At 47.1% G+C, this 25154-nt stretch overlaps 9 protein-coding genes across 17 annotated transcripts; 4 read left to right on the forward strand and 5 right to left on the reverse strand.

Moving 5' to 3' along the window:
• The first annotated feature begins 440 nt into the window (after positions 1 to 440).
• Positions 441 to 4136, forward strand: LOC9647141 (long chain acyl-CoA synthetase 9, chloroplastic). 3 transcript variants are annotated; one of them, XM_024689453.1, is made up of 13 exons: positions 441 to 708; positions 767 to 1224; positions 1354 to 1434; positions 1501 to 1761; positions 1811 to 1942; positions 2005 to 2178; positions 2238 to 2467; positions 2551 to 2668; positions 2720 to 2851; positions 2903 to 3037; positions 3103 to 3309; positions 3374 to 3641; positions 3693 to 4136. In XM_024689453.1, the coding sequence occupies exons 2-12, from the start codon at positions 778 to 780 to the stop codon at positions 3536 to 3538; spliced, it is 2082 nt and encodes a 693-aa protein (XP_024545221.1). In that variant the 5' UTR covers positions 441 to 708; positions 767 to 777; the 3' UTR covers positions 3539 to 3641; positions 3693 to 4136. The 3 variants fall into 3 exon arrangements, with proteins under 3 accessions (XP_024545221.1, XP_002962336.2, XP_024545225.1); XM_002962290.2 differs by having other exon boundaries at positions 774 to 1224; XM_024689457.1 differs by having other exon boundaries at positions 3374 to 3712.
• LOC9647142 lies at positions 3506 to 6462 on the reverse strand. The gene is made up of 13 exons (XM_024689478.1): positions 6243 to 6462; positions 5800 to 6007; positions 5608 to 5745; positions 5002 to 5542; positions 4820 to 4889; positions 4699 to 4766; positions 4570 to 4631; positions 4431 to 4512; positions 4142 to 4375; positions 3947 to 4075; positions 3827 to 3888; positions 3676 to 3773; positions 3506 to 3584 (listed from the first exon to the last, which is right to left on the reverse strand). The coding sequence occupies exons 4-13, from the start codon at positions 5050 to 5052 to the stop codon at positions 3571 to 3573; spliced, it is 870 nt and encodes a 289-aa protein (XP_024545246.1). The 5' UTR covers positions 5053 to 5542; positions 5608 to 5745; positions 5800 to 6007; positions 6243 to 6462; the 3' UTR covers positions 3506 to 3570.
• A 233-nt stretch (positions 6463 to 6695) lies between these two features.
• LOC9661769 (UDP-glycosyltransferase 85A7) lies at positions 6696 to 8336 on the reverse strand. The gene is made up of 2 exons (XM_002962724.2): positions 7777 to 8336; positions 6696 to 7728 (listed from the first exon to the last, which is right to left on the reverse strand). The coding sequence occupies exons 1-2, from the start codon at positions 8276 to 8278 to the stop codon at positions 6827 to 6829; spliced, it is 1404 nt and encodes a 467-aa protein (XP_002962770.1). The 5' UTR covers positions 8279 to 8336; the 3' UTR covers positions 6696 to 6826.
• A 2362-nt stretch (positions 8337 to 10698) lies between these two features.
• Positions 10699 to 13845, reverse strand: LOC9661770 (putative DEAD-box ATP-dependent RNA helicase 29). Its single transcript, XM_024659411.1, has 11 exons — positions 13387 to 13845; positions 12165 to 13320; positions 12040 to 12097; positions 11860 to 11985; positions 11769 to 11811; positions 11639 to 11715; positions 11525 to 11577; positions 11390 to 11471; positions 11281 to 11337; positions 11119 to 11227; positions 10699 to 11060 (listed from the first exon to the last, which is right to left on the reverse strand). Exons 1-11 carry the CDS (start codon positions 13835 to 13837, stop codon positions 10807 to 10809), a joined length of 2466 nt encoding a protein of 821 aa, XP_024515179.1. The 5' UTR covers positions 13838 to 13845; the 3' UTR covers positions 10699 to 10806.
• A 26-nt stretch (positions 13846 to 13871) lies between these two features.
• LOC9661771 (pentatricopeptide repeat-containing protein At2g13600) lies at positions 13872 to 16878 on the forward strand. Of its 5 annotated transcripts, XM_002962291.2 has the most exons (8): positions 14925 to 15359; positions 15436 to 15468; positions 15533 to 15762; positions 15819 to 15982; positions 16032 to 16092; positions 16146 to 16253; positions 16315 to 16663; positions 16722 to 16878. In XM_002962291.2, exons 4-8 carry the CDS (start codon positions 15842 to 15844, stop codon positions 16744 to 16746), a joined length of 684 nt encoding a protein of 227 aa, XP_002962337.1. In that variant the 5' UTR covers positions 14925 to 15359; positions 15436 to 15468; positions 15533 to 15762; positions 15819 to 15841; the 3' UTR covers positions 16747 to 16878. The 5 variants fall into 5 exon arrangements, 3 of the variants coding, with proteins under 3 accessions (XP_024515195.1, XP_024515188.1, XP_002962337.1); XR_002990189.1 differs by lacking the exons at positions 16032 to 16092; positions 16146 to 16253; positions 16315 to 16663; positions 16722 to 16878 and having other exon boundaries at positions 13872 to 15359; positions 15819 to 15861; XR_002990186.1 differs by lacking the exons at positions 15819 to 15982; positions 16032 to 16092; positions 16146 to 16253; positions 16315 to 16663; positions 16722 to 16878 and having other exon boundaries at positions 13872 to 15468; positions 15533 to 15611; positions 15701 to 15719.
• Positions 16779 to 17840, reverse strand: LOC112340629 (protein CURVATURE THYLAKOID 1C, chloroplastic-like). Its single transcript, XM_024659439.1, has 6 exons — positions 17644 to 17840; positions 17360 to 17454; positions 17201 to 17287; positions 17085 to 17147; positions 16981 to 17018; positions 16779 to 16919 (listed from the first exon to the last, which is right to left on the reverse strand). The coding sequence occupies exons 1-6, from the start codon at positions 17804 to 17806 to the stop codon at positions 16862 to 16864; spliced, it is 504 nt and encodes a 167-aa protein (XP_024515207.1). The 5' UTR covers positions 17807 to 17840; the 3' UTR covers positions 16779 to 16861.
• Positions 17841 to 18004: 164 nt separating this feature from the next.
• LOC9647143 lies at positions 18005 to 18592 on the reverse strand. Its single transcript, XM_002962726.3, has one exon. It carries the CDS (start codon positions 18565 to 18567, stop codon positions 18088 to 18090), a length of 480 nt encoding a protein of 159 aa, XP_002962772.2. The 5' UTR covers positions 18568 to 18592; the 3' UTR covers positions 18005 to 18087.
• A 466-nt stretch (positions 18593 to 19058) lies between these two features.
• Positions 19059 to 22980, forward strand: LOC9661772 (pumilio homolog 1). 2 transcript variants are annotated; one of them, XM_024659573.1, is made up of 10 exons: positions 19059 to 19975; positions 20035 to 21305; positions 21360 to 21501; positions 21556 to 21663; positions 21725 to 21937; positions 22003 to 22113; positions 22177 to 22371; positions 22436 to 22610; positions 22698 to 22760; positions 22827 to 22980. In XM_024659573.1, the coding sequence occupies exons 1-9, from the start codon at positions 19361 to 19363 to the stop codon at positions 22730 to 22732; spliced, it is 2865 nt and encodes a 954-aa protein (XP_024515341.1). In that variant the 5' UTR covers positions 19059 to 19360; the 3' UTR covers positions 22733 to 22760; positions 22827 to 22980. The 2 variants fall into 2 exon arrangements, with proteins under 2 accessions (XP_024515341.1, XP_024515333.1); XM_024659565.1 differs by having other exon boundaries at positions 22698 to 22980.
• Positions 22981 to 23031: 51 nt separating this feature from the next.
• LOC9647144 (3-dehydrosphinganine reductase TSC10A) lies at positions 23032 to 24351 on the forward strand. 2 transcript variants are annotated; one of them, XM_024659581.1, is made up of 4 exons: positions 23032 to 23594; positions 23642 to 23789; positions 23858 to 24169; positions 24219 to 24351. In XM_024659581.1, the coding sequence occupies exons 1-3, from the start codon at positions 23064 to 23066 to the stop codon at positions 24157 to 24159; spliced, it is 981 nt and encodes a 326-aa protein (XP_024515349.1). In that variant the 5' UTR covers positions 23032 to 23063; the 3' UTR covers positions 24160 to 24169; positions 24219 to 24351. The 2 variants fall into 2 exon arrangements, with proteins under 2 accessions (XP_024515349.1, XP_002962339.2); XM_002962293.2 differs by having other exon boundaries at positions 23858 to 24149.
• The last annotated feature ends 803 nt before the right edge of the window (positions 24352 to 25154 follow it).

A 25154-nucleotide genomic window follows, 5' to 3' on the forward strand; every position in this document is an offset into this window, starting at 1 on the left:
GTCCTTGGCTTTCATGAGAGATAGCTTGCTACATTTGGATATGACTTCACTTGATGCAAGTTTATAACCGCATAAGGTATAATTGTGAAAGTCATCCAAATATGTTACAACTTATGCAAAACTTGCACTTGAAGAGTGTTGACATTCATGGGACAGAGCCAATATGGACTTCACCTTCTTTCAAAAACTTTTGGTATCATCATCCACACTTGGAGTGCTTATGTTTAGTTGGTGAGGTACACGAAACTTTTGTCCAGGTCCCAAGCTTTAATTGCAAAGTTGTGGAAGAAAAGTATTTATTTTCACCTCATAAGCTCAATGTTGGTGGTTTAATAAGGGGACTCCGAACCACTTCCCCAGCAAAGTCCCTGGCGAACCCTAAATCGTAGAATATTCTGCCAAGAATACTGGCTTTGTTTCCGCCACGTCAGCATCCTTATTGTGTGTATGAGAGGCGACATTGGCGGATCTAGAGTTTAAAGTCCCCTCTCTTTGTCTTCTTCGATCCTTTGGCTCCCACCTCCTAGGGCGCGAGGATCCTTCCTTGTCGCCGGGCGATTCATCCATAGCCGGAGCACTGTTGCTCGATCCGAAGCTGTCGAAAGCGCGTGGAGCGGTGAATCTAGTGGCAAACACGCGATCGGCTCGATCAATCGATCGCGATCTCCCGATATTTAGTGCGAGGAGCTGGAAAAGGCACAATTTAGGGTAATGTGGTTCTTGGATTTTGCTCTCTCCAGGTCCAGGGTTTGATCTCACTGTGCAGGAGCTAGCGCCATGCCGGGATTTCTTGCCAGTCTCCTCCTCCCCGTGCTCATGACCATGGCTATGCGATTCCGGAAGAAATCCAGGCTGCGCGGCGTTGCGGAGGAGGTGGGAGGCGAGCCGGGGGTCACGAGAAGGAACCAGCGATTCCCGGCGCTGGTGGAGACGCCATGGGAAGGCGCCACGACGCTGGCAGCTCTGTTCGAACAGGCATGCGAGAAGTACGCGGATCAGCCGCTGCTGGGCACGAGAACGCTGATCTCGGTCGAGTCTGAGGCTGGGCCTGATGGAAGATCGCTGGAGAAGGTGACATTGGGGCCTTATGTGTGGATCAGCTATGGCCAAGCTTTCGAAAAGGTGAAGCTCTTCTCGTCCGGCCTCTTGGAGTTTGGACACGTTAAAGAAGAGAAGATCGCGCTCTTTGCCGAGACTCGGGCAGAGTGGCTGATAGCTCTCCAGGTATGTGATCTTTAATGCCGCATCTATTCTTTTTTCCTTTCTTTGTTGTTAACGAACTCAATCAAGTTATTCTACTTTGGATCTTGCTAAAGATTTTGTTTTTGTTCTTTTCTTTTTGCCTTTCGGCAGGCTTGCTTTCGGAATAACATAACAGTGGTGACGATCTACGCATCTCTTGGCGAAGACGCTCTGGCACACTCTTTAAACGAGGTAACCTCGACTATGAACTTTTACATTTTTTTCTCCGAGGGTAAAATGGTTTTGTATCTTTACCAGACGGAAGTTACTACAGTGATTTGCGATCGGAAGCAGCTAAAGAAGCTCGTCGATCTGGGAGAAAGTCTCGAGACTGTCAGGCGTGTCGTTTACATGGACGATGACTCGGACAAATCCACACCGGCGGCCTGTGCCTGGCAGCTTGAGTCGTTCTCGAACATTGAAAAGCTGGGGAAGGGATCTACTGCTCAGGCGCACTTTCCAAACGCTTCTGATATTGCAGTGATCATGTATACGAGTGGAAGCACTGGGCTGCCAAAGGTTAGTAGCAAAAGTTTTCTCCAAGTTGGAACTTAAAAGCTTTTGTTAGGGGGTGATAATGTCACACCGGAACATTGTGGCAACTATAGCAGGAGTGATGACAGTAGTGGCTGATATTAGTCCCAAGGACGTGTACATCGCATATCTTCCTCTTGCACACATTCTTGAGTTGACTGCAGAAGTAAGCTCTGTGGTTTTCTCTCGTCTCGGAAGAAAAGACACTGATACATGTTTAGCGTGCAGACTACTATGTGTGCTGCCGGTGTTGCCATTGGATATGGGTCGCCATTGACCCTGACGGATACGTCTAGCAAGATAAAAAAGGGGACCAAAGGTGACGTTGGAGAGCTAAAGCCGACTTTGATGACTGCTGTTCCGGCTATACTTGATCGCGTTCGAGATGGTGTGAGAAGAACGGTAAGCTTGCTTATACCGGTTTGCTTTTTGAAGCTAAAAGTTCGATGATGATGCTGAAGGTTGAAGCAAAGGGTGGACTGGCAAAGCGGCTATTTCAAACCGCCTACAGAAGAAGATTAGGCGCTGTTGAAGGAAGCTGGCTCGGTGCGTGGGGAATAGAGAGGGTTCTGTGGAATGCCGTGGTCTTTAAAAACGTTAAACGTGTTCTTGGCGGTCGTCTTCGTGGAATGCTGTCTGGTGGCGCGCCTCTTTCCGGCGATACTCAGCGCTTTATCAACATTTGCTTGGGGTACGTTATGATTCAATCGATTTTTTTTATTTATTTTTTTGTTCTATTTATTGTTTTCTCACTTTCCTTTTCTCAAATTGCAGTGTTCCTATAGCTCAAGGATATGGTCTCACCGAGACCTGCGCTGGGGCCACCTTCTCTGAGTGGGATGATACATCCGTTGGTCGTGTAGGCCCTCCAGTTCCTCATTGTTACGTGAAGGTATTGTTTTAGCAGTACACCCTGTTAGTGCTAAATTCCTTTGCTGCTCAGTTGGTCGATTGGGAGGCCGGAGGCTATTTGGCAAGCGATAAGCCTCTTCCAAGAGGCGAAATCGTGATCGGCGGGCCAAGCGTAACCATCGGCTATTTCAAGAACCAAGCGAAAACCGACGAAGTTTACAAGGTAAGTAGCTGCTCCTACGAAACTCGTTGGCTAAATTTTGGATGATCGTAGACGGACGAGAATGGCCTGCGATGGTTTTACACGGGCGATATAGGGCAGTTCCACCCGGATGGATGTTTAGAGATAGTCGATCGAAAGAAGGATATCGTTAAGCTCCAGCATGGAGAGTACATATCACTGGGAAAGGTACGTGCTTGGAAGCTCTTGGCTGTTTGCTGTGTTTTAACGAAACGAAAAATGCTGCCAACCAGATTGAAGCGGCATTGGTGGTCAGTCCATACGTGGACAGTATCATGGCTCACGCGGACCCCTTCCACAATTTTTGTGTCGCATTGATCGTTCCATCGCAAACGGCGCTGGAGAACTGGGCGAAGCGAGTAGGACAAGAGTACAACGATTATGCCGACCTGTGCCAAAAGGAGGAGTCGATCAAGGAGATACTGAAATCTATCTCTCAGGTTCATTGAGAACTTTGTTTTCTCAAAGGTTTTTTTGGCTAACTTTGATGTGAAATCTACGCAGACGGCCAAGCAAGCTCGCCTCCAAAAATCGGAGATACCCTCCAAGATCAAGCTGCTGCCGGATCCATGGACTCCAGAGACGGGACTAGTGACTGCCGCGTTGAAGATCAAAAGGGAGAACATACGCAAGGCGTTCGCCGAGGATTTGAAGAAACTTTACCAATAAGCTGATCAACAAGGCTGGCAGCGAGCGATTGATCAATCGACAACACCTATAATGAGGTTGAAAGAATCAATAAACTCGAGCTTTGCTATGCGTAGTTTTACAGGTAAAAATGGGATATTTGAAAGCTTATCTCTCACCCAAATGTTTGCTGTAGATTGGAAACTCAAAAAAGAACGTCTTCTTCACCCAAGGTGGGAGCTGTGCATACTTTGTGGGCGGGAAAGGTATCAAGGGACTGTAAAAACGAGGGATTGCTACTTTGAGATCTGGAGAAAAAACTTTACGCACCTGGTGGTTTCCTTGTACATCCTGTACGATGGATTGGAACCATACTTCTTATCAGCAGATGCCTGGAGTAAGGTGGAAGATCTTAGAAACGCACTCCAAAGTATTAACGAGTTTTTTCACCTCGAGCAAAGGCAGGCCGCTGAGAAAGAGGAGGATGGCCATGAGGAAAAGTGGCCCGAAGATGGCTGCCCACTGGCCGCCTCGAAAAACTGGCGAGGCGGCTGCGAAGATCCCCCACCAAAGTAGCATCTATGGAGGAAACATATGGTTTGTAAGCTTTCCCTGTGATAAATGGAAATGGAAGCTCGAACGTACCTCTCCGAAATAGTTGGGGTGACGAGAGACGCTCCAGAAGCCAATGTCACACCATTTGTCTCTGTTGTCCATGTCTTCCTTGAACTTGAGCTTCTGGTAGTCGGAGGTCATCTCGATGACAATGCCGCAGATCCAGAGAAACCATCCAATCGCATCGCGAGCTTCCAGTGGTGGATCCATGTCGCTGGCATTGGCTATCGTGACCGGCAAGCTCACAGTCCAGACCCATGCCGCCTAGATAGAAAGAAAAAACCATAGAGAAAACTTGGTGTGGAATCCAAAGACTTACTTGCATTATCCAGAAGATCGCAAATGCGCCTAAGTTGTTGCGCTTGTCATCAAATCTTCGATCTTCTCCCCATTTCAAGATTCTGAAAGAGATCCAAGGATTGGTTCCTGAGAGGTTTGGAGCGAAAGAACTTGCGTACCTTATAAGCAGGAAGGCTGCGAGCCTCGTCCCCCACACAAAGACGAGCAGTGTCAAAACGATCTGCCTTTGTGAGAAGTGAGAATTCTTCTTTTTTTTTTTTCTTTCGAGGCGTGAGAATCAAACGAACCTGGCGAGTGAACCACGTCCCGTTGATGACGGCCGTCAAAAATGCGAGCAAAACGAAGTTTGTGCTACCTGAGAAGACGAGCAAGGCGGCTAGAATCGATAGAAAACGCGCATACAAGTACCTGCGAAATCCGTGACTTTGTCGAATTTAAACGTGGCCGCGATCGCGAAGAACAAGCCCTGGTACAAAATCTACGAGAAAAATCCCCGGATGAATCGCGAGAACATCAAAATATGAATCAATCGCTCGGGAATCCCAGCCAGGGAGGCAAGCGCAGAGCTAGCGAGCAAGAATCACACGTACCGTGATGATCGCCGTGAGCGCCAGGAAATTAGGGTCTATCGCATTCGCCATTCCTCCTCCTCTCGAGCGCTAGCAAAGACGGCAGCGCAAAAGCGTTAGCTCGAGGCATATTCGCGCATCTCCTTTACCCCTTAAACTAATCCCACTTATAATAAACAAATCGAGATAAAGTTAAACGCATGATCCTATACAAACGTCCAATGTGGCTAGACAGGAATTCTACAAGGTGTCAATCACACACAATGTTTAGAAAGTATAGCCACATGCTATTTTTCCACATTGAAACAACGCAAGGATAAAAAAAATCTCCACAAAAACGAGGATGATAATAGCTGTGAGGCCAGGGAAAAAAAAACCAAGAGAAAAAAAAGAGGGACGAGAAAAACGGAAACAAAAGAAAAAAGAAAAACTCGATGGATGAACTTAGTTCTTGTTCTTGTTCTTCTTCGCGGCTCTAGTAGCTTGGAATGTCGAGCTTATCTCCCACGACTATGATATCGTTATGAATACCATTGGCAGCTTTGATCGATTCCACAGTCACCTAGATAGAGGGATTGCGATGATCGTTGTGAGAATTCCAGCGTAGAGAAACTATAGCAACCTTACCCCGTATTTTCTCGAGAGTCCATATAGTGTGTCACCCGGGCAGACCTCGTACGCTCCGGATTTGTGCTTCCGCGAGAACTTCGGGAACTTTTTGCTGATCGTGGACGCAGCTCTGTCCGCGAATCCCTCGGTTTTTTCCTGGCACCAACTTGAGAGATGAGCACGAGAATGGCGATGAGAAGTTTTGGATACCTGAGCTTCGGACTCGAACGATGAGACTCCCTCGCTATAGCGCTCATATTCCTCGTCGGCCTTCTTCGGCCAGAACGTCTTAAAAACAGTCCAGGCAATCCCAGTCGCGATTACCGCGCCCGCTGCCTTGGCTATGGTGTAGTCAGTCTTGTCCTCATTTGGGTCTTTGTCCGTGCCATTGCTCTTGTTATTTCCTGGTGCCGACATACTGCATGGACAGCAAAAGCTTTAAAATCTCTCAAACAAAGTGAATCAACCAAGCCAAGGAAGAAGCCAAGAGTGAAAAATTCAGCCTAGAGAGCAATGCCATGCCGATCACACACCATGCAGCACTGCATTGCTCACAATCAGCGTAGAACCTGCGGCAATACCCTTTTACGAGCAAGCACGCGAATCAAAGAACGCGAAAATCGATCTTTTGATCAAGAACGCGAGGAGCAAACCTGTGCCGATGCCGAAATCAATGGCGCCCACCGGATCCGCCCCGCGCGCCCTAAGAAGAAGACGATGGAACCCTAGAGCTATGGCCTGCCTGTATTTTTCCTCTCTTTGAGTGGTCACAGGGAAACATGCAAAGAACACACTCTCGAATCAACACTAGCCCTCGCCGTCCGACGTGGCGCCATCCGCTCCGCCCAGCGAAGGGATCCAGCCGTACAATGCCCCCACGCTGGCGGCCGGATCTCCCGTGCGCTGGAGCGCTGCCGGCGGTCGATGGGGCACGGGCCTATATTGGACGGCCCCGATGCGCGCGCGGGGAGATGAAGCGCGAGCCAATGGTCGTGAGTGGAATCGGGCCTACACTATCCTTCACAAACAGGCTTTTCACATTGGATCACATGATTTGGCTGATCTCGACCGTTGATTTTTAAACTCTCCATTCCTCGAGTGAAAAATTAAGGGGGTCACTACATGTAATGTTCAAATTCAATATCAAATAAGAGATTAAGAATTAAATTAGTCTTGATTTAGTGCCTTTTTTTTTGTGTGTGTGTGTATGTGATTTAGTTCATCACGGCTGCCAACCTTAGATCTTAGCAACCATGTCCCAGCATTTGTACGCGCACCCATTTTCCTGGACGATCTCTTCCAGAGATTTACCGAGCCGAGCAGCATTGGCCCGGAGTTTTTCGTTGCTGAACAGCTCACGCACGGTGGCTTCCACGGCCTCTTTGCGCAACTTCTTCTCATCGTCCTCTGGGATCTCCAGCGCCACCTTCCAACGATCCACCGCCAGCCTCCGGTTGCCAACTTGGTCACCCACGATCGGCTTCCCGATCATGGGAACGCCAGCCGCGAGGCTTTCCAGCACCGAGTTCCATCCAAAGTGAGTGAAAAATCCACCCACGGAGCCATGGAGTAAAACTTCTCGCTGAGGAGCCCAAGGTACGATCAATCCTCTCTGCTTGCTCCGTGGATCTGACTGTGGTTCTTTGTAACGATCCAGAAAGGAAAGCAGCGTTGGAGAAGGATCTCCAACCACAACATCCGTCCGGAATGCCAGTAGAAAGCTCTGGCCGCTAGCCTCGATGCCGAAGAGAATCTCCTCGAGCTCGGACGATGGAAGCTGTAAGTACGTACCGAAAGACGAGAAGAGCACCGACCTTGGGGATCTGATCGTGTCCAGCCACTTCAAGCAGTCGGAGGTAGCAATAGAATCGAGCGGGCTGGCGAGCAGTGGTCCGGCGAGATGGATCGGCAGCTTGTGGATTCGAAGGGTGGCGTCGTAGGCCTCGCCTTCGAGCTCGTAGCAGGAGTTGACGAGGATGAGCTTGGCCTCTCTCGCACGGGTCATGTATCGCAAGAGCGCGTCCCAGTAGCACTTGAGAGCGTCCGGGATCTGCGAGATCCGCGGGATTTCAGAGGCCCTGAACGCTGGAAATCCAGGCACTTCTATCAACTTGTTCTCGAGATCATCGTCTTGGGTCTCTGGGAAGGATGGAACTTAGTCAGCAAAGAAAAACTAGAGAGACTTACCGGTGAAAGGATTGTAAATCCCCTGGGAGATGAGCCGCGGCATCTGGAGGATGATCCCGAACTCCTGGAACCCGATGATGGAGAGAAGAATCCTGGGAACTCCCAGCTTGTTGGCGAGATCCTGGCTCCACCATAGTCCGAAATCGGACAGGAGAAACGAGACCGGAGGAACACTGGTGCTCTGCAGAGCTCGGATGGCCACCTCCTCCGCAAACTTCCCCGTGCCATCGATTGCTCGGGACAAGCACTCGATCTGCTCGGCACTGCCTCGAAATGCTGGAGGCCAGGTGACCGGAATGGACTCCACAGTGAAGACTACCTCCTTGCTGAGATCTCCGCGGGCCACGAGCTCCTTGTGGAGTTTCTCCACCGTTTCTACGCAATCTTCGTTGATGAGGAGCGTGATCTGACCGATACCTCTCGACGCGAGCTTGCAGCAGAGATTCAGCATGGGAATGACATGGCCCGAGAGTGGAAATGGAAGAACCAGGATATGCTTCATAGGGCCAGGAAATGCAGAGCCAAAAGAACACGGCACAAAATTGATGCCCTTCAGCCCCTTTTTTGAGCCATTTTACTTGCAAAAATGGGTGTGTTTTCAAAATGCCTTTTGTAGAAACTACCAAAATTTATTTCACGTGAAAAATGTGTTTCCATATAGCCTTTTTCCCATTCTTTCAGAATATTTTCTCTTTCTTAATGGACAAATGAATATTCCGAATTAAATGAGCGAGGTGCTGACAGTGTTTCTCTCTCAATTGATTGGAGTTTAAATTGCCCGCCATAGTTGTCTTGTTTAGAATCTTCATCCAGTTTTAAATATGTATACTGTACATTGAATCTTTTCTATTTCAATGCATTTAATTTATAGATTTTAGGAAAAAACATGGCCCATTGTTAAACTGGCTTAGAAAAACCCAAACAACCTTAGAAGAGGAAGTAGTTAAAACACTAGTATAGAAAACACAAGGGAAGAAAATTATACATCAAAAAAGAAATAGCTAAATTGAGCCTTTTGTTATCCTTGGGCTTTTATTAAGACTGATGACAAGGGTAAATTAGATTGTTAATTCTTTTACATAGGGGACTTGAGAATTTTTTGTGTTTGGTGTATCCAAGCTAGGAAAACAAATGTATTTACTAAAGTAGAATCTATTACTATTCAATTGGGAGGTTTGGAAGATCATGATAATTTTAGTGATCATGCACTGGTAAAGAGGAATAAAAATTACAAACAATGACTTAAAGAGGACAAACAAGAGAGAATAGAAGCATCAATAAGTAATTTGGTTTTACATGAGGAAAGGAAGATTATATAAGTTATAAAGTTGAGTTATACTTGTGTTGCTCTAAACATACCACTACACAAATTTGAGAAACTTTGTGAGAGATATAAGAAAGTTGGTACTTCAGATTTCCGAAGAGGTGGTGAATATAATTCTTACATGAATCCAATCTCAAAGAGAGAAATAGTTTTAGCAATTGAGGATGCTATTAAAGAGGAATTTTTTTTAGAGCTGCAAGGAAGTTCTTTTTTTAGTTTGATATTGGACAAGAGTACAATTGATTTGAATGACACTTAATTCCTTATGAGAGCTATATCAGAGACAAAGGAAAAGGTGTTCAAACTACAAGGTTTATTCAATTATTACTTCTTTAAAATGGTACAGTTAAATTAATTTACAATAACCTAATTTAAGTAGTACACATTTAAATCTAGACTTGGAATAAACTTGTAGCTTTGACAACAAATGAATATAGCATTATGTTGGGGTTTATTACAAAAGTTGTCTAGCATTTTAGAAATAATATTCCAGGACTAGTTAGTATGCATTATATAACATATAGAGAATCATTGACAATAAAAGATAAATTCAAAATAGATGAATAGTTTTTCAAGTTTATAGATTTTATCCCAAACAAAGCATATTCTTGACTAAAAAGGAGTGCAAATTGCCATTAACACTTCAAGGAACTATTTGAAAAGTTAAACATAATTATAGAGATGAAGAAGGTTTCATGGAGTATATTTCTAAGTAAAATAAAAGTTTTATTCAAGTTTAATTTTAACTTTTGTTTTTTAGATCTTATGAGGTTATAACAACTTTGTATGACAATTCCAACAAATACTATTCTAGATTTTTTAGATGAAATGACATAAAAAATGAGGTTAAAAGTGGACTTACTTTAGAAATGTTAAAAATATTGATGATAATATTAATGAATGCTTCTAATTAAAATACTGTGAATTGGTGTCAAACAATTTAAATTTAGAATGTAAAGAAAGAAAGAAATCTATGTAATTTACCTTTTAAATATAGTTTTTGACCCTTTTTATCAATGGAAAATTTTTTTAAACATTTTTAGATGAAAATTAGATAAAAGAATTACCTTTTATTTGAAAGTCAAACTCTATATTTTAAATTTATCCTTTACAAAAGAAGCATCAAGACCTTTTAGTCAATGATATAAAGTAACTTTTAAATAATGGGATTTAAGATGAAACTTTAAAATAATGTAATAGACAAAATTTTTAATATATTAGTGGTGTTTTTATTTTAGAATTTAAATTTAAATAAAACATTTTAGAGGGTTAAACAATTTAAATTTTAAAGAATAGAAATATAATTAATTTTGCTTAAATGTCTATTTTTTGCTTTAAAGGCAATTTAAATTTATCTTTCAATTCAACCATTTTTACTTTTTCTTTTTTATAATTGAATGCTTTATAGTTGGATGATTTAAAATTCGAAATATTAGAATTGACTGGTTTGGAATTTAAAAATTTAAATTTAACAAACATACTGGCATGGAAGAAACACTTAAAAATAAATAAAGATCAAGAAATATTATAGAAAAAGGCACTATTGAAGCAATGATATTGATTTATGGTTATTTCATAACATCTTGATTTCTCTCTAGTTCACACTACAAAAACAAAAATTATTTTGAAGTGCTGTAAGAGAGGCATTCCAAAATGTTCCTTCCTCAAAGGCCAAAACAACTTTAATGGAATATGGGCCTAAGTTTCTAACGCCTTTTGCTACCTTTGCCTTTGGCTCTTCCAACAGAGCCACCTTTGCCTTTGCCTCTATTGTTAGCAAAACCACCTTTCTTTGTGGACTTGTTCTTGCTCTCTTGCCTTTTCTTTCGCACCTCTTCAACGCCTTTGAGCTCCCTGCGAGCGCCTGCGTTTGGAATTTGCTTCATCCTCTTGTTCCTTCCGCTGCCATTGTTTCTGTCGAACCCGCCCTTCCTCTTGCGGCCGTCCGTTTTTTCGTCGTCTGCACAGGCACGGATAAAAAGTTTAAGACTCGAAACGAGCTGCGATTTTGGACGAACCATCATTCTCGTTTGAAAACTTAGAAACTTTCATGTGGCTTCGCTCTGACCACTTCTTGTAAAGGTTGCGGTTTCCGGCATTAACCTTGGCACCGCTCTCCGTTTTGATCTGTAAAAATTGTTCCAAGTCAGATAAATTGCGCTTTTAGTAGCCTCCCAAACCTTTCCAGATGCAGTTATCTTCTCTCCACGATTGAGCTTGATGTACTTTTTGCTTCGCTGCAGAGCACCGGGAAAAACGTTAAACAAGTCTCAAAAAAGTGAAGCTTACTTTGTCCCAGTGATAAGTAGCCTTTTGCTTTTGTACTCCGGAGTCGTCTTCAGGAACAAGATCAAGTACTTCGGTGTCCAGTCTGCAGTAAAACATTTATGTTCCATTAAAAGCCGTATGCAGTCGTGCCATCACCTGTTCTTTCCAAACCCGTCAGAGGCATCAACAGCTAGACCCAATTCCGAGTGCTGTCACAAAACAAACGAAATTTAACACTTGCAGAAATGTACTGTGAAATAATTCACCGACCCTGTTTGAGGGTATGGAGTTGATGTAGAACTCTTCATCGCGAAAATTGTTGGAGATAATTTTAAGGCCATCCCCACCTGCAAAATATTAAGCTTGTTAGTTACGTGGTGTATTGGAGCATCCAACAAACCATTTCTACTCTTCTTCTTTGGTGGCATCGAGCACTCATCGGTCTATAAATTGACGTGTTAAGAACAGATATTTTGAGAGAGTATGCTGACCTCGTTAGTTGATAACTGTTGGACACTTTCCCGGAGGGAATTTTGCGCATTTTCCCGGGGTTTTACAAATCTGTCGTGCACCTCCCTTTTTCTCTTCATAACGTCCACAGAGTCTGCGAGGGGAGTCTATATCAAAAGTAAGTTAGCTAAAGTCATAAGACAATGGAATGACTTTCGCACCTTTCTTTTCTTCGCTTTAGCAGCTTCACCTTCTGCTTCAAGAACCGTTTGCTTTGGTCTATAAGGTTAATCATGTAAGTAAAAGGAACGAAAAACAAAACAAAAGAAATATATAAACAGCTTACTTGAAGTTTTTGAGACGTTCTGCGAACGCTGCGGCTGCATCAGCCGTGCCGGCTTTCTTCCTGAAGAGCGGATGAAGGCCTTCTTTGGCTAGAGTTTTCACTCTCTTACAGGATTCAGGAGACGGTGTAGGCCTGGTTTTGGAATAGAGCCTGTAAGCGTTGCTGCATGCTTTCTGCAATGCCAAGATATCTGTGCTTTGGTCAATGCTTTCTCGTACTCTCTCCATAGTGGTATCTAAAACCAACTGTGGAAATCGCCCATAGACAGTGTCACCTCTGGATACTGCCTCTTCAGTTTCTGATAACAGACCCGGAGATGAGACGATATCTTCCTCTGTTGGCGCTGGACGCACCGGCTTGGAAAGAAAGAGGTGGAGGTCGAGTAGATAAGGAAGTTCGTCCGATGTGAGAAACGAATAAGCTGTGCCTGTTCTTCCCGCTCGAGCAGCACGGCCAACCCGATGAACAAAAAGCTTGGGCTTTGCAGGAAAGTCGAAGTTCACCACGTTGTCCAAGAGGGGGATATCGATTCCTCTAGCCGCAACGTCTGTCACGAGGAGTATCATAGTCTTCCGAGCTCTAAACTTCGCAACATTGATCTTCCGAGCCGTCTGATCCATTGCCCCGTATACGACTGCCAGATCGATGCCTTCACTCTTCAAAACCTCGAACAAAAACTCGACGTGATGTTTCGTCGAGACGAAAACCACGGTCTGCTGTTCCGCAGAAACCACCTCCCTCAAAAGATGGACGAGGCACGCGAGCTTTTCTTCCTTCCTCATGGTGAAAAACGCCAGTTTTAAGTCGGGGCTGATCTTCGTCTCGGTGTCCAAACGCACCGTCAATGGATCCTTGAGCCCGGCCTTGGCGAAATCCGCAAGTAGCCTTGGCAACGTAGCGCTGAAAAGTAAAGTTTGTCGGAGCTCGTGAAGCTGGGTTAGAATCTGCCTGAGCTGCTCCGCGAATCCCATCTCAAACAGTCGATCGGCCTCGTCAAAAACCACGTACTCGACGCTTTTGAGTGACATACCCTCCACTTCCGAGAGATGGTGCATGAGTCGACCAGGAGTAGCGATCAAGATATCCGGATTCTTGCTAAGTTGCTCGAATTGCGTCTCCATGCTATCACCACCGACGAGGACAGTGATCCTCAAATCTAGGCACACAGAAAAAGCGATAAGAAAAAAATCGAGGACGGAGGAGAGTGAAAAGCACCACGTACCAGTGTTTCGCCCAAGTTCCTTGCAAAACTTAAATGTTTGCAAGGCCAATTCTCTCGTGGGAGAGAGAATGAGCGCTCGAGCTCCAGGCTTGGGACTGTGAGCTCTAAGCTTCTCCAGCATTGGAATGAGAAATGCGGCAGTCTTACCCGACCCTGTCCGAGCCATGGCCACCACATCGTTCCCGGCCAGGATCAGCGGCAGCGTCTTCCTCTGGATCGGCGTCGGCACGGAGTAGCCTTTCTTCCGGATTGCCTGATAGATGGGGGGGCTGAGGCCGAGACTCTCGAAACCCCCGGACTTGGCCTTCTTCTTGAGCTTCTTGTCGTGCTTGATCCGGGAAGCCGATCTGGTGTCGACATTCATGAAATCTGCCACACCTGCCATCGGGAAGCCGCCATCGCCGCCATCGTCCTCCGCCTCGGATGCGCTGTGGTGTTCTTCCTCCTCCATCGCTTACCTTAAACCCTAAACCTAGAATCAAATATTTCGCATGGAGCTCGAATGGGAGCTTGGCGATCGCGGGGCTGCTCCTTCCAGCGTTTCTGGCATCGATCAGCGCACACGGAGGTAAGCAGCGTCTCGGCATTTCGTCGAGAACAGGAGGATGGAGTTCAGATTCCAGCGCTCCTCGCGGCGCTCAGGCAATGCGGTTGCTCCAGGGACCTCGGCGCTGCTAGAAAGATCCACGCATTGGCGGCCGAGAGCAAGAATCTCTCCAACGCCTTCCTCGCCAACAATCTGGCGAGCGTGTTCTTGAAATGCGGGAGCTTGGCCGATGCGAGGCTGGTGTTCGATGCGATGGAGTACCGCAATGTGGTGTCCTGGAACACTCTGATACTCGGCTACGCCACAAACAGGGAGGCCGAGAGAGCTTGGGAGCTCTTCGAAAGAATGGGATCGCAGGGATTTTCTCCGACTTCCAGGACTTACGTCGCAGTGCTTCTAGCCATCTCCGGCCTGGCAGAAGGATCGAGTGGCACTCTCGTCGATGAGAAGCTCGTCAAGCTGGGACTTCTGGAGAGAGTGCTGGTTCTACACTCCCAGGCTTGGAAGAAGAAGGATCTCTTCAATGGTTTTCTCGCCAACAGGTTGATCGATACGTATGCCAAGTGTGGGAGCTTGCTCGACGCTCGGATGGTTTTCGACAGGATGGCCAGTCACGACGTGGTTTCATGGACTTCGATCATAGTGGCTTACGTAGAAAACGGGGAGGCAAAGTCTGGATTGGAGCTCTTTGAGAGCCTGAACATCGACCCGGATGCTCGAGTTTTTGCCGCTGCTCTCAAGGCCTGTAGCGTCCTCTCGGCTCTACAAAGTGGGAGGAAGATTCACGACGAGATTTCCAAGCGCGGCCTGTCGAGAGATGGATTTCTCTGCAACTCGCTGCTGGATTTCTACGGCAAGTGTGGGAGCATGGCTGCTGCTCTACAAGTTTTCGAGTCGATGAGCAGCGGCATGAGGAATCTAGTGACTTGGAGCACTCTGATAGCCGGGTATGGCCGCATAGGAGACGCCGAGCGAGTAGTCCAGCTCTTCCAGAGAATGCGAGAAGAAGGGGTTCGTCCGGATGGGATCACTTTCCTGTCGCTCCTCCGAGCTTGCGGTCATGGGGGCTTCGTCGAGAAGGCCAAGGAGTTTTTCGCAGCTATGGTGTCGCAGTATGGAATTCGTGCCAGCCTTGAGCACTACCACTGCATGGTGGATATCCTCGGCCAGGCAAACTTACTCGACGAGGCAGTGGCGATGGCCGAGAGCATGCCGTTCGAAGCAAGCCCAGTGACTTGGAACACCATTCTAGGAGCTTGCTGGAAGTGGAGAAACGTGGAAGTGGCCAAGGTGGCGTTTGAGGCGTCGTTGCGACTGGACGCTACACAGGGACTGGCTTACGTTCTGATGGCGAACGTTTACAGGAGCGTTGGAATGTGGGAAGAACACTCACAGATAATCGGCAGGAGAAACACAAGCAAACCAGGTTCTTCGTCGTCCTCTTTTTATTGTTCTTCATTCTTAGATCTTGCTGGAGCTGACGAGAATTTTGTATCACGAAGCTGCGGTCATGACATAGAACACAAGCAAACCAGGTTCTTCGTAGTCCTCAGTTTTCTCCTTGTTTTCTAATGGTTTTCTCTCGCTGTTCATTCATAGATCTTGCTGGAGTCGTGGAAATTGACGAGAGTTGTGGATCACGAAGCTGCGGTCACTAAATAGAGCACACGCGAACCAGGTTCTTCGTCGTCCTCTTTTTTTTCCCTTGTGTTCTAATAGATCTTGCTAAACTCGTGGAAACTGACGAGAATTTTGCTGGGTACCAAGTTTGTGAGTTTTTCTCCAGGATCTTACCTCATTGTCTCTAGATTTGAGAAGAAACTTCCAAAGTTTGTAAGAGATTTTTTTCTTTTTTAGAACTGATTGGTATGCTATTTTGTCATAGGTTTTTAGGGCTAACGGAGAGCAATGGTGGGAGCTAACATCAAGGCGGAGACGATGGCGCTAATGGAGCAGCGTACCGCCATGGAGGAGGAGATGGACGGCATCATCCAACGCTTGTGTCGCCCCGGCGGGCCTGGATTATCTGGGAATCTCGTCGATAACGAGGTAAATCGTTGAGCTAGATCGGCGAGGAGCTCATCAAGTCGTGTAACAGGGATTTCCAAGAGCGGACATTGACGTAGCTGCCGTTAGAAGCGATCGACAAAAGCTGGCTGGTTAGATTTCCTCGATCAAAGTTGCTTTTTTTTCTCACGGAGTGAAAATGCAGTGCTAAAGAACGATCGTAAGGAAATCACTGATAGGATAGAGAAGAACATCCATATTCTTCACTCTGGCAGCAAGGATTTGGATTTTTCTCTCCCGCAGAAGAGAACAGGTATCGTCCAGGATGCAAAACGTTGTTTTTCTCATTTCTTCGTTTTTTTTCTCTCGTTTAGCTGAAGGCGAGCAAGTTCCACAGAGATTTTTCCAGTCCGGCAGTGGAGGAGCTTCGTCGATCGAAAACGCTGCGGTAGCTATGGATGAGGATAATCCCGGACGCTTGCCTTTCGCAGTGTTTGACGAAGTAGCCGAGGGGTCACCCGCAGCAAGAGATGGAATCGTCGTTGGAGATCAGCTGGTCAAGTTTGGGAGCGTCGAGGGTGGCGGAGACGATTGCTTGCGAAGGCTTGCGCTCGAAGGCCAGAGTCACGAGAACCGTGCCATCGCAGTCATCGTCCTGAGGCGAGGTGTTGAAGAACATCTCTACGTTACTCCTCGGAGGTGGGGAGGAAGTGGTCTTCTCGGGTAAGTTTGTTCTCTCGTATTGTTTTCCTCGGTCTTGAGGAGTTTCTTTCGTTCTCAGGTGTCATATCCAGCCTCTCAGATAGTCGTGTTTGCGATTGCAACTGTTGTGATCATCTAGCTCGGAAAATCATCAAGGTTTTTATTGTTGTAGAAGTTACAGGCTTCTCGCTGCAAAAGTTGAACCGAAGGAGAAAAAACTCAGTCGGAGCCGGTAATCTTTCCTTTTGTTTCGTCGATCTTCTTGAGCAGCTCTTCTCTGCATGATCACCACGGTCTTGCGTTAGTTTTGGAATCTAGGAACGTAGAACGTAACTTACCTGTCAGGCTTGAAGAGCAAATATCGGTAGACGAACCACTGGACAACGAAATCAAAGTGTCACAGATCGAAGTGCAAAAAATTTGAGATAAGTTTTCAACTTACTGAGGAGAACAAGAGGCCAACGAGCTCGAAGAACGTAGGCAGGATTGGAAGCTTATCAATCGCCTGTGTAAGAAAGAGGCATCTAAAGTTTAAGACGCTTGAAGTTTGAAGCTCACCGCGATAAGTCCAGTCGAAGCCCACAAAACTAGCAACGCAGCAAAGCCCAGGCCGCCAACTGCGAGCTTGTCATCAGTTTTCTCCCACTGGAAGAAGGCAAAGAAAATAAGAGATAAAAAGTATACTATAGAATGCATTCACTAGGCTAGCGTACTTACAGTGTCTTGGATCTTCTTCAAAAAATCGTTAGCGGCTGCTTCAGTGGAGGATGTCTCCGTCGCAAACGCGACCATCCGAGAGGGCGTTCTTAGCTCTGACACACAAGAAATCAATAAAAAAGCATGGGAAGTGCGAATTTGTCAATGCTGATGGAAGCACACGATCGAAATCGTCAATGCTGATGGAATCTCTGTGACAAATGCGCTCTACAATGCCAGATCGGGGCGGCAAAAACCGCAAGAACAAGAAAATCTACCGCGTAATCGCCAAAATCCATCCATACCTAGTGTCCTGGACGAGATTTTGCCCGAGGAAAGCGATGGAAGCGATGAAGATCCTAGACCCGGCCGCAATGCCGCGGGGACGCAATGTGAATTCCTGAAACCCTCGCCCGGAGCTGCCCTAGCGGAATTGATCACGCATGTTGCCGACGACGAGCACGCCATAGCTATACCTCTTCCTCCAAAGCACAGTGAAAATGCAACCTAGCTCTCATGAGCTCTTACAGGATCTAGACACGTGGCAGTACCAACGGCTGCGATGGGCCGAGCATCTTAGAACCACAGTGGCTCGAAGAGAACGCTTGGCGCGATAAGGTGTTTGAGGATAAGGTGGTGGCATGTGGCGCTAGTCGTGGTGAAAAATTTCAAGTGGAGAATATCCAGTGCCCATTTGGCGCCAGTTAAATTCAAAGTAGATTTAAATTACACGCTTAGCGCGCTTTTTTTTAACCATAGCATTGCTCGTTTGGGAGAGGCCCTGGGATGTAGCCGTGATCGATGAATTGCAAGCCAAAGACCACTAGAGCCCCGAGAAGGACCAGATAGGACGCGCCCTCCACCGCCCCAAGCAGTCCATAGGGACCGGATGGGAGGCCAGACCCGGTTTTGGCTTTGGTGTAAATGGACCAAGCGATGAGAGCTCCAATGGCGAGGTAGCTCACCCCTTCTAGCGCCCCAAGTGATCCCCCGGGACCGGGTGGCAAGCCACAACCGGTGGTCTTGAGCGTGAAGAGGGACCAAGCCACTACTGGGATTGCCACGGAGGTACCAGCTATGGCGGCTATCTCCCCAGTTGAGGATGAAGAGAGGGATTTCTCAGCCCTTGGAGAGGCAAAGTGGAGCGCCCGGCTGGGAAATTTGGCCAAGTGGGGATTTTGCGGCGCGATGGAGCCCCGGTGGATGAAGGATGATTTCCCGGCAAACATTGTAGCTATGGCCACAGCTACAAAACAATGGAAGCTCCAAGATTTTGGTGCCTCTAGAATATTCGTGGAACTTATAATGGTGTGGGATGTGACATTCCAGAGGAATCATATCGTATCGAAAGGGCGTTTAGTCAACGCACATCGTCTCTTCAAAGACCTAACACTGTGGGAGTGGAGACGATTTTCTTCGCGTCGGAAAAAATAAAAGGCCTTTTGTATGATATGCTTGTCTGCACCGTACGCGTACGTAAACGCGCTAGCCAATGGAGCCCTAATTCCGGTCACAAACGGTACGAGGAGCCCTAAGAGCGGCGCCGGCCGACGCCAGCCGTCGGATGGCGCATCGTGCGGCTGGGGGCCGTCCGTACGGACAGCACTTGTTAACGGCAGCCAGAAGCCCTAAAATTGTCGTGGTGGGCGCTGGGCCGTCAGATGCTCGATCCGACGGCTCTAACCGTTCTACCAGTTCTTGTATTTATACCGTGCTGCTTTCACAGAATGTGATGCTCTGTGTGGTTTCTCCCCTTTTTTCACTGCTCTTAGGTGGAGCGATGGCGCTAGCGGCGATGGCGCCTAGGGTTTGGCGTGCCTGAGCTTGGAGGAGGACGGCGGTAGCGCCGCCGGCGGCACGCGTCGAGGTTCGTTTGTCTGCCCTGATTTCGTGGCGGGGGAGGAGGAGGAGGAGGAACAAGCACAGGAGGAGGAGCAAGGGAAGCTAGGCGCTGCACGATTCTTTTCCGGCGCTGCCTTTTTGCCGGCAGCGCTCGAAATTTCGGGAGGGATTGATCGTTCGATGGCTACTGAGAGCCCGGTGAGACTGATGCCAGGAGGAAGCTTGAGTAATGGCATTCGCACCTCCGGGGCCCCGGCTCCGTCACTCGACTCAGAGCTCTCCATGCTGCTCAAGGAGCGATCGCGCTACGAGAGCATGGTGAATGGCGACGTTCTCATGCACAGGAGTGAGAGTGCTCCGCCGAGTGTGGAGGGGTCCTTGGCGGCGGTCAGTGGGTTACTGGATCCGAGCAGCTTTGGCCCCGGAAGGATTTCCAAGGGACTGGCCGAGAGGGAAGAAAGCTACGAGAGCGAGGAGCAATTGCGCTCGGATCCTGCCTACCTTGCGTACTACAACTCGCACATAAACTTGAATCCCAGGCTGCCACCACCGATTATCTCGTGGGACAACTTGAGGCTGGCTCAGCGCCTCGCCGGTGGAAACAAAGATAGCAACTGGAAGCTGAGATCTTTCGACGACAACAATAGCAGGTCCTTGTTCGCGTCGCAGCCAATAATGCCCGAGGACTCGTTGGAACATGTTGAGGACGACCCAGAGCAGCACAAGGCAGCGCTAGAGGGAGCTTTGGGCCATGGGTTTGGAGCCCATGGCAGAAGCTTAGTCGATCTCATTCAGGTAAGTGTGTTTGTTGAGTTTCCTGTTTTCAAATTTTTATCGGTGGACTTTTTTGGCAGCAAGATTTTCCTCGAACACCATCACCTGTGTACAGTTACAACCACGATGGCAAAGAGGATAGCTCGTCCAACATGTCCAACGTAGAGATGCAACTAATGCATTTGCAGGAGATGTCGCACTTGGATTCCTCTCAAGTGGTTCCAGAGTCAAGTGGCCGTCATAGTCCGTTTCCCCCGAAACGTAGCCCGTCTGCTGAGCCGACCGTCTCCGGGGACCAACTAGGAAGTATAGGCATGGGGAACGCTGTAAAAAGATCCGGAAGCTCGAACGCGATCGACCTTGGCGCAGCACTTCAAGGCTTGAGCATGCAAGAGTCAACTAATTTCGACACTGTACAGCAGCAGCAGTCCCAGCGTGACAAGGGAGGAGACCAACACAGTCAAATGCGATATCGCCAGCAGCAGCATCAGCATCAGCGACGCTCTCAGCGTGCACCTGTACAGCAGCCTTCGTCACAAACGTACACGGAATTTCTCGAGGATCAGATGCAGCAGTTTGGCCTTTCCAACGAGGCCGGAACGGCGCCGCCTCTTCAGCCTGGAAGTTCGAACTCCAACGCGTTTGCCGCCGCCGCCGCCGCCGCAGCCATGTCGTATATAGCTGCTGGAAATCCTTACTACCAGAACTTGCAGTCCGTCTACGGCCAACAACAGTATGGTTTAAGTGGTTATCAGTCGACTCCACTTATGGGAGGCACGTACTCGTCTCCAAACGCTTTGTTCGACAACGCAGCAGCGAGGCTCAGTGCACGGTCGGCACTGGCAGGTGCCTCTGGTGGCATCGACAGGCAGCAATTGTACAAATATGCTCAGCAGCAGCAGCAGCAGCAGCAGCAGCAGCAAGTTGATGGCGGGGTTTCGTCGAGCTCGCTTCAGGAGGCTCTATATCTGCAGTATCTGCAACGTGCTGCGGACGAAGTTGCTTTGCGCAATTATTTGCAGTCCGAATCTTCCGACCTGGGATACATTGGGGATCACAAGCATCATTTTGGTAGGAGTGCTTCTTCTAGCTCACTGAAGCCGAATCCTTTGTACTACGGGGGGCGGACTGTTCCACCGTATTACTCGTCACTCGGCTCGACCTCGGCTTCATCAAGCGTTCTTCATCGCGAAGCACTGGCGTCTCTGCGATCGGGTCTAAATTATGGCTGGCAGCGTGGAAGTGATCTGGGTGACGACATCAGAGGATCTGTTCTTTTGGAAGAGTTTAAGAGCAGTAAAAGCCGCCGGTTCGAGCTCTCCGACATTGCGGGACACGTTGTGGAATTCAGGTATTCAAAGTGGAGTTTTTGTTGTTGAGAGAAACTGAGTATCTTCTTTAACAGTGCCGATCAACACGGTAGCCGTTTCATTCAGCAAAAGCTGGAGGCCGCGACTGCGGAGGAGAAAGCCATGGTCTTTGACGAGGTTCTGCCTCAGGCGTTTACACTCATGACAGATGTTTTCGGAAACTATGTGATCCAGAAGGTATGGTTTTTGCACGTAAGAACTGAACGATCTTACATGTCCCTCCTTGTGCAGTTTTTTGAACATGGCAACTCTCAGCAGCGCAGAGAGCTTGCAAATTTACTCGTTGGTCATATGTTGGAGCTAAGCTTGCAGATGTATGGCTGTCGTGTCATACAAAAGGTATGCATAGTTTCTCTTTAAAGTTGTAGACAGACAAAGAGCTTGCTATATGTTTGTGTAGGCATTGGAGGTCTGTGATGTGGACCAACAAACTCAACTCGTAGTAGAACTGGATGGGCATGTCATGCGATGTGTGCGAGACCAAAACGGGAATCATGTCATTCAGAAATGTATTGAATGTGTCCCGCCGGACAAAATACAGTTTATCATATCCGCGTTCTATGGTCAAGTACTCGTCCTCTCGACTCATCCGTATGGATGCCGGGTGATTCAGGTAACTTACGAAAAGACTGCTCTGGGGAGTTAATCATTGGAGTGAAATCTTTTACGTTGGTGCAGAGAGTTCTGGAGCACTGTACAGACGATCAGAAACAGGCAGGAATCATGGAAGAAATCCTGGGCGCCACCTGCAGTCTAGCCCAGGATCAGTATGGGAATTACGTAATTCAGGTAAGTCCAAGGTGGCTTTATTGCGGATTCTGTTTTTGATTGTTTGTTGTAAATTTTGTGCAGCACGTTTTGGAACATGGGAAACCCCATGAGAGGAGCGAGATAATAACTAAGCTGGCCGGGCAGATTGTACAGATGAGCCAGCACAAGTTCGCTTCGAATGTAGTGGAGAAGTGCCTAGAGTTTGGGGGGCCGGCGGAGCGGCAAATTTTGGTGGATGAGATGCTTGGCACCACGGACGAGAACGCGCCATTACAGGTAAAGAGATGAACAGCAAGAGAGAGTTTTTCGTTTTGCTCACGCTCGGCTCCACTCCACGCAGGCGATGATGAAGGACCAGTTTGCAAACTACGTGGTGCAAAAGGTTTTGGAGACTTGCAGTGACCAGCAACGAGAGATGCTCCTGGGTCGTATCAAAGTCCACCTCCACGCTCTAAAAAAGTACACTTATGGCAAGCACATCGTTGCGCGGGTGGAGAAGCTCGTGGCTGCTGGAGGTACGAACCAAGCTTTCTCTCTTGTTATAGCTTTGTTTGCTCTAAAGTTTGAGAGAGAGCTAATGCGTCTCGAGATTTCCCTTCCAGAGAGGCGTGGCGCTGCTGCTCACGCGACGATCTAAGCGAGCGAGAAATCGTCACACCAAACAGGCACAGCAAAAGTTTTCCTCTTGCAACTAAAGTGTAAATTTGTGTTCTCTGTTGTGTTGTTTGCAGACGTAAATAGTGTAATAACTTTTGTACCCTGTGGAGGATGGGGAGAAGAAATGAGAAGAGAAGAGAGAAGTAAAGAAGAAGAAGAAGACCAGAGTGGTAGCACTGTAACGGGACGTCCTTTCTAACGTTCTTTATTTATGTTGGTAATTTTGTCGCTTTAAGTGTACATTTCTTTGTATAATCCACTACTTGGAGTTTTAGGGCTTGTGGGGAATTTAGGGTTTATGGGCTTTGGCGATGGTGTTCGTTCTAGCGATCTTGCTGCTGCTCCCGATCGTGCTGCTCGCGCTGTGGGTTCTCAAGGTGCCGTCGTCTCCGGTGGAGATCCGTGGCAGGCACATTCTTATTTCTGGTGGATCGAGCGGGATCGGGCTTGAGCTCGCGAAGATTGCCGCTGCGCAGGGCGCGCGCAAGGTGACGCTCTTGGCGCGGAATGTCGAGAGGTTGAAGGAGGCCAGGGATGCGGTCGCGGCGGCTGTGAGTGGATCGAGTGACACGGAGGTGGGATTTGTCAGTGCCGATGTTTTGGATCGAGCAGGGCTGCGGAGGGCAATGGCTGAGGCTGGGGATGTGGATGTGCTGGTTTGCAGCCACGGGATTTCTATTCCTTGCGCGTTTGAGGATGCCAGAGACGAGGATCTCGACACGGTGGTGGGGATTAATTTCATGGGGACGATGAATGTGGTCAAGGCCGCGTTGCCAGGGATGGTGAGAGATGGCGGGGTGTATCCTCGCAGCATTGCGATCTTCTCTTCTCAAGCGGCCCAGGTACTTCTTTTCTTTTGGTCTTCTATCACGGTCTTCTTCTTTCGTAGGCTGGAATTTATGGATTCGCATGCTACTCGGGAGCAAAGGTTGCGCTGGTAAAATTCGCGGAGAGCCTCAAACAAGAGCTCTTCCTCCGGAAGATCCAGATTTCGGTCATCTATCCTCCTGACACAGACACTCCCGGACTCCGAGAAGGTATGCCTTTTCTCTTCCTCTTTTTCTCCTCTTCTCGTGTGTTAAAAGTGGTTCTTTCGTGAATGCAGAGAACAAGTTCAAACCGGAGATAACAAAGATCTTGTCTGAGTCCTCCAGTGCGATGGTGGCGATCGACGTCGCAAGAAAAGCCATGGACGGGATCAGAGCAGGGAGGTTCAACGTTTCTTGCAACTTTGATGGCCATCTTCTCGCCATCCTTTGCACAGGCATGTCTCCACACATGTCTGTTTGCTACAGTCTTGCAGAGATTGTCTTCCTTCCGGTCACGCGAATCATCTCGCTCTTCATACAATACGGATGGTACAGGACGATCCGAGCATGGCTTATCAAGCATAAGAAGTGCGTGTAATATCCAAGCGGTAACTCCTGTCTTCTTCCTGGAACTACAAACTAATGTTTTCTTTGCAGCTAACCAACCATGCCACAATTGAAAGGACAATGCCAAGAGGAATAGCTTAAACGAGTGTAATTGAGAAGTTCTGGCAATGATCTTAACAACAAAATTTGAATTTAAGACGGTCATAACTTTAAAGATTTAAAATAGTTAGCTAGCCCCCAAAACAACTAAACATTCCATGGGCTGAGGTTTATGTGTGCAACTGCAAACACAATAACATTGCCCAAATGTCATTCACACACAAATTTCATTGACTGGAAAGCAGTGTAAAGCAGGATTTAGGGTTTTAGTGTTGAGGACATTGACTATAAATTTTATTGGAATTGCCCTTTAGGACAAGATACACCAATAAACTCAACTCTGCCAATGTCTTATTTAATGGGAAATACATTAAGAAGAAACCTTGATTTACGTATTTTTATTTTACAACTTTTGTAGACTGGTGTTAATTCTCAAGGTAAGGCATTAGTCGAAAATAATCAAGTAGTGAATGTACTTAGAAGATATTCTTCCAATAATTTTGACAAATAAGCCAGCACATTCTTTAATGATTTCTTTTTATCCAGAGGTTGGAATATTTGGTTTATTATACAGTGTAAAAGGTTTCTTTCCAAAATCTCCATCTAATCCTGCTAGAGTATTAACAAAAATTCCCTTTTATTGCAACCCACTAAATACAAGGCTTATAAGTGGGTATAAAAAGTTGGACAAGCATTAATTGATTATATAAAACGTTTTACAATAATAATGCAATATGATTGTAATATTATATCTTATATTAGTGTTAATGCTTTTTGGAGTACAAAAACGTATGGGAAAATTTTTGATTGTAAATTGAAATTGCAAGAAGATGGTAATCTTGTTTTATATGGTGCTTTTGATATAACTATGTATTGGTCAAGTAAAAGTTACTGTAGAAAATATAATTGTGCTATACTGTCAGAATT

This window comes from Selaginella moellendorffii, unplaced genomic scaffold (assembly GCF_000143415.4).
Source record: "Selaginella moellendorffii unplaced genomic scaffold, v1.0 SELMOscaffold_2, whole genome shotgun sequence".
NCBI lineage: Eukaryota > Viridiplantae > Streptophyta > Lycopodiopsida > Selaginellales > Selaginellaceae > Selaginella > Selaginella moellendorffii.